Source organism: Nansenia antarctica (assembly GCF_963989245.1).
Source record: "Nansenia antarctica genome assembly, chromosome: 14".
In the NCBI taxonomy this organism is placed as follows: domain Eukaryota; kingdom Metazoa; phylum Chordata; class Actinopteri; order Argentiniformes; family Microstomatidae; genus Nansenia; species Nansenia antarctica.
The window spans coordinates 22,713,346-22,719,640 of record NC_137684.1 but is presented as its reverse complement, the minus strand read 5'-3'; the positions used below and the strand labels follow the sequence as shown (position 1 = coordinate 22,719,640).

Sequence of the window (6,295 nt, the reverse complement as noted above, 5' to 3'; positions counted from 1 at the left end):
AGTGAGACGCAGCTCGCTGCAAAGAGCCTTCTCTCAACAGATGCATTCTTAATACTAAGATCTTGTACTGTGGTACTAGTGGGGAGTAGTGCGCTATTTTGAACTGTATGTATTATTTGTAACCGTGCGAATGTCCTCTGTTCCTACAGCACGACGACAGACAGCGACCTAGGCTACTAGGTTTAACCTATTCTTTAAAAAACAGACTAATCTAAAAAGTATTCCCAAGTCCTTAAATAGCCTGTACATGAGCTTTAAATTGGGATATAGGCTATGTATAAGTCAGAAAATATGACCTGTGATTTATTTATATTCGTCAGTAGGCTATAGGCCTACCGTATAGTGGTGATGACAATGTGCACGCTTGTTATAACAAGAGGACAAGGCCACTTCAGACTGAACAAACTATTTCCTTTATTAGAAAGAAAACCTTGAGGAACCACCCTCAAAGAGCTCTAAAGGTTGTTAAGATGTTACATGCCAAATATACAGTTCTATACATAAAAATGCAATGTCACAATCTTTATTATTAATTCATCCACATAACTTTTCTAAAATGGCAACCTTGTTAATTCATTCATCTCCCTACTGCACTTGCTCACACAGTAACATAGGGTCTGAAATGAGAATGCAACAGTACAGAACATGTTTGAAGTTCCTCTAAAACATTTTTTAAAGGCACTTTCACGTGTACATACGACTGATGTACATGGACACAATAAAGAAACAGGCGGTCAACAGGCAAACGATGGTACCCTTGAAGCTGCAGTGTCTGCGGATGAAGAAGAGGCAGATCTCGTTGGCGTCGGCCTTGTTGTTCGAGCTGGAGGTGCTGCCGGAGGACTGGCGAGAACGCCGCCTCACCACGGGAAGGGCAGGGGCGGCTGAACACGGGACGGACACTAGAGACGGGAGAGGGATTCTGATTGATTAATATGTTACAGGACATAATGCATTACATTAGCATTACAGAAGCTGCTACAGCCGTCTTGTCTCTCTGTTCCCAGAAGGATTCAGCTTTGGTCTTAGGCCAGGCTGCTGGTGCCTCTCAGCATGTTGACCTCGGGGATGGTTGCACACAGGCACGGAGGCCCAGCAGCACAGCGGATAACAGAGCAAGAAGGGGGCTGAGGGAGGTCATGATGGTCTCTGTTTTTTTCCACTGCTTGAGGTTTCTGCTATCAACCGACAACCAGCGCTAGGTCCCCTCAGAGGTCCCTGTGTGTTTGCTGTATCTCTCTCTTATGCAGGTTGTATTAGACCAGGGGTGCTCACACTTTTTGGAACCAAGATCTACTTTTCAAGTAGCCAGTCTGCCAAGATCTACCAGTCTAGTTTCAACATCGCAAACGTACATGCACGTACTACAAACACACACACACACACACACACACACACACACACACACACACACACAGTTCCCAGCCTGCATAGTAAACTCACAATACACTTTCCCTCTCTCTGTCACACAGCCACAGGAGAAGACCATCACAAACCCTCCCTCTTTGCTATTCTCGCTCACACACATTCACACACACACACACACACACACACACACACACACACACACACACACACACACACACACACACACACATTTGCCAGTCTGCATAGGGAGCCATAGCACAAACCCTCCCTCTCTCTCCCCCTCTCTCTCCCTCTCTCTCTCACTCTCTTACACACACACGCACACACACACCCACACACACCCACACACACACACACACACACACACACACACTCACTTTCTCTCACTCACACACTGACAGCCAGTCTGCAGTACCATAGCCAACTACTGATCCAACAAACAGAAAAGTAAACCAGATACAAAACAGGTAGTTCCCTAGTTTGAAAGGAGGAAATAAATGCATTTCTCTACCTTAGTGGGAGACCTGGCACTGGGAGGAGGCAGCTAGTTTCTAATAGTCAGGGCTGTAGGAGCTGGTTGCAAGGTGTCATCAGCCACTGTGGATCTGTCATCGAAAAGGCAATCTGCAGCCTCGAGAAACTTTTTTCACAATTTCGCCGTCTTTGAATGACTTCTTGTGTTTAACAAGAACGCGACTGACGCGATAAGAAGCTATCGTTGCAGCCGTACGTTTTCGCTCTTTTGCCACATTTCCCTTCTTCGAAATAGCCATCGTAGATTTGCTGATCAGACAGACGCATTTCCAATATCACATCGTGTAAAAAAGTCCTCCTCCCATTCTGGATGGAAGTTATACGTTATTGGTTTCTTACTTGGTCCAGCTTCCCCACTCATTTGTATAGCCTTTATTTAGTATTATATAGTAAATAGTAGAAATTGGAAGGCTAACTAGGTAATTAGTCTCGCCGGTATTTTGTATTTTGTAGTTGGTGCTGTTGACTGCGCATGCGTGGTGAACCGCGTGTTAGGTGTAGGTGAAAAGATCAGATCTCAGACTGGCTTACCTGTACGTCAATCAAGTGGCAAAAGCCATAGTGAGGATGGATGCTAGATTTTTATTTTATTTTTATTTATTTTTTCGTTTTGTTCAATGCCATGCGATCTACCCATACTACCTTTGCGATCGACCGGTCGATCGCGATCGACGTATTGGGCACCCCTGTATTAGACCATTAAAAGACTCTGGTGGTCTGGTCTCCCCTTTTGACTACACACTTCAAACCTAAGTCCACGAATGTCCAACACTAGCCACTGTCAATAAAGCTCTCCTCTGATAGCACTGTGAGAACACCACAGTCATTTCAAGTGTAGTCTATACATATAGTATCACATAGCATAGTCATAGTCAAGTATACAGTGGGGTGCAAAAATGTGGGCACTCCTAGTCAAAATGCCTTTTACAATTAATATCTAAGTGAAAAGAAGCAAACCTAACCTCTAAATGGTACAAAGTTAAACATGACACATTTCATCACATTTTAAAGCAAGATTAATTTTTAGTTTTTACAGTTTAAAAATAATAAAACAAGGAAAAAGGCCTTGTGCAAAAGTTTGGGAACCCTGCCAGCTAGTACTTTGTAACTCCTTCTCTGGCAACTATAACAGCTTGCAGCTTGAACCCATGGTTTTTATAACACCAGACACAACAGCCACCGCAGTCGGATACTTTAGAAGGCATGGAGTTACTTCAGAATATATAGTTCAACCCTGGAATTATATTCTCCTGACTCATTGAAGCCCTAACAAGTAAATCACCTTGGTCTGGGCCTTAGTAATCATCTTCTCAAAAGGTAACGAAGAATAATCCAAAAGGGTTCCCAAACTTTTGTACAGGGCCCTTTTCCTTTTTTATCATTTAAAAACTCTGAAAAATAAAAATTAAAACAAACCTTGCTTTAGGTGTCATGTTTAACTTTGTAGCATTCAGGGCCGGTTTCAGAGACAAGGCTTAAGCCTAGTCCTGGACTAAATCACACTTTCAATGTAAAATCTCCATTGAAGATGTTTTTTAGTCTAGGATTAGGCTTAAGCCTTGTCTGTGAAACCGGCCCTTAGTGTTCAGGTTTGCTTTCAATCACGTGGAGATTAATTGTAACAGACATTTAAACCAGGGGTGTCCAAATTTTGGCACCTGACACAAAATATTGCATTGCTCTGACAAAGCTTGTTTAACAGACAGCCTAGCCCCAGCAACAGTAACCCTGAAATTTGCATAGATTAAAAATACATTTAACCAGTCATCTCACCAGCAGGTTTCTCTTTGTGACCGAGGATCAGGAACTTGTTCTTGTAGATCTTGTCCAAGATTCTGATGTTCTCTGGGCTGAACCCTCGTCCATTCAGGATCTTCATGGTGTGGGCGTCGAAGGTGTGGGCCCTCTTGCACGTCGCCCCAAACTTACAGTCCCCCTGGAGGAAGTGCAGGCAAAGGTGGAGACTGGTGCAAGTGGTGTTAAACCTGCAGGAGCCATGTTCACCAATGCCCTTGTTATAATGTGAGCAGATCTGAGAACAGATTGGGAACAGAAAGGGAAATGATCAAACATGAAGTCTAAAGTAGAGTACAGTACAGTGCAGGGCAGTTCATAGTGAGATCAGCTTAAGCTGTGTATAAGTAAGCAACAGTAGCCTATATCTCAGTTTCAGATACTGCAGAACTAAATGTGAAATTGAAAGTAGCAAATTCATCCCCAATTTGTCTCTCTCCTCAAACTACTTAGCCACCATCAGTTTGATGGGTGAATACAATGGTGATGCTTTACCAAAAGGCAAGGTATTGCCTTTCATACTACAGTACAGTATTGTTGTTTGTTTGTATTCTGGGCTATGTTGTTTGTGTGTGATACTACAGAGAGAGACGAGGCTGAAGAATTTCATTGTAATACATATGACAATAAACTTGAACTTGAACCTGAGTAATATAAGTATTATATTAAAGAAGTAGGCAAGGCAAGTATAAACAAGGAGTGTATGGTTTATAATTGCGACTGGCCCAACCCATCCTCTTGCACCAGACTCTCTGCGTTAGTCAGTCAGAGGGCCTGAGGACATGAGGACAAGCTCAGGACCACCCACCTCAGGCAGCAGGTAGGGGTCATTCTGGAGCAGCAGCGTAGACACCTCTGCCATCCCCAGCTCCTGAAGACCCATCTTCCTCAAAACAGCCTCATTCTTTGGGGAATCCAGGCTGTGTGGATGTTTGCATTTGTTTCTGTATGGTTCAAAAAGATATTCAACATTACATCAGTGTGTAATGTTTGCATAGGCTACGGTCCACTGACTACAGTAACAACAATGCAGTTAGTCTAGCTAGAGGACTCTGGTAGAAATCTAGTTTCTAGATTTAGAGGACAATGTTTTTTGTTTCTGTGGGAGATGAACAACATTGCTTTATCATGACTCATGACTATTCAATGGACCCACACCATGCACCATAGCAACTCAATCCCCACTGTGTAACAACCAAAATGTCAATATTATGAACCTTGACTTGACCTCTCATCTGAGAGTCTGACTTAATGAGACCATGAGTAAACACAGTAGGCCTCTCCTCTAGAATCAGACAATTAAAACACACTTTATTCTGTCTATCAAATCAAATCCTTTTAGCTAAAGCAAACAATCGAGTAAACTCGTGAGTTTAGAATGATAAGGTTCTATCTCCGTTTAGAATGATAAGGTTCTATCTCCGTTTAGAATGATAAGGTTCTATCTCCGTTTAGAATGATAAGGTTCTATCTCCGTTTAGAATTCTAAGGTTCTATCTCCGTTTAGGGCAGTTCAGAGATATTGAGCGTCAAAGTTTTTACATTCCATTATGTTTTGTGAGATGGAACCTTTGTATTTTATGAATTACTAACTCAAAAATGTCAACATTTTAAAAATAACACCACACAGGCATTAATAAACACCTAATGGATCAGATTATGTAAAAAAACTAAATTTTGACCAAAAATTGAGATAGAACCTTATAATTCTAACGTCACGACATGTTAATAGGGTTGATCATGAACCAGTGAACCACTTACCCGAACCTGCAGTTCCCGCAGACAGAGTACCTACACAGGTGGACATTGTCGCAGAGATCACACTCCCCAGACGGGCTCTGACAGACTCTCAGGGGGGTCTTGGCGACAATAAGACTGTCGTGGCTCATAAAGCGACCACCAGCCTTCCCTCGGCCCTCCTGGATGGCGAATCTGTCGCTGTTAGACAGGACTCCACTGAGGACCGCATCTGCCACCGTGAACCTTTGACCGATCACCTGATCGAGATGTTTGAAATCCAGACATCCCTGATTCCCGCAGAGGATTTGAGTAACATATTGAGACACGACTGACGACATTGTGTTTTTTTATTGCTGCTTATTGCGGGAGAAAAGTGCGATTTTCCGATGATCACCTCCTGGATCTGGATGACTTCCTCTCTTGTAAAAGGGCAACTCGTCACTTGGGAGAAACGAAACTGAAAATGCTTTAATTTACATTCTAAAAGAAACTTGGTTTTGCTGATTGAACATGCAAATAAATCATAATATGGTGAAGTAAAACAAACAGAAAAACACAGATAATAAATGATTGGTTTTCTGGTTTTTATGTCGTTTTTTACATTTTTAATTTCAATTTTATTCAACCTACAGGAAGTAAAATAACGTACTGAAAATACCTTACAGAGCCACACGGTGGCACTGTTACATATATATATAGCAAACAAGTTAACAACCGTTACCTGTATGCCTGTATGTCCACTTCAGGACATTATAATTTTTTCACATACGAGTCACGACTACAACCACAGATGTATGAGGCGCTAAAAGCCCTCTATTACTTTTGCTACAGACATCTTGACACCCCCCCCCCCCCCTCA

The 6,295-nt window shown here is 42.4% G+C and overlaps 1 protein-coding gene across 1 annotated transcript; it reads right to left on the bottom strand.

Moving 5' to 3' along the window:
- Positions 1–394: 394 nt before the first annotated feature.
- On the bottom strand, positions 395–5,846 carry LOC308170245 (protein mono-ADP-ribosyltransferase PARP12-like). The gene is made up of 4 exons (XM_080545014.1): positions 5,458–5,846; positions 4,505–4,640; positions 3,676–3,934; positions 395–902 (listed from the first exon to the last, which is right to left on the bottom strand). The coding sequence occupies exons 1-4, from the start codon at positions 5,772–5,774 to the stop codon at positions 685–687; spliced, it is 930 nt and encodes a 309-aa protein (XP_080401140.1). The 5' UTR covers positions 5,775–5,846; the 3' UTR covers positions 395–684.
- Between the last annotated feature and the right edge of the window lie 449 nt (positions 5,847–6,295).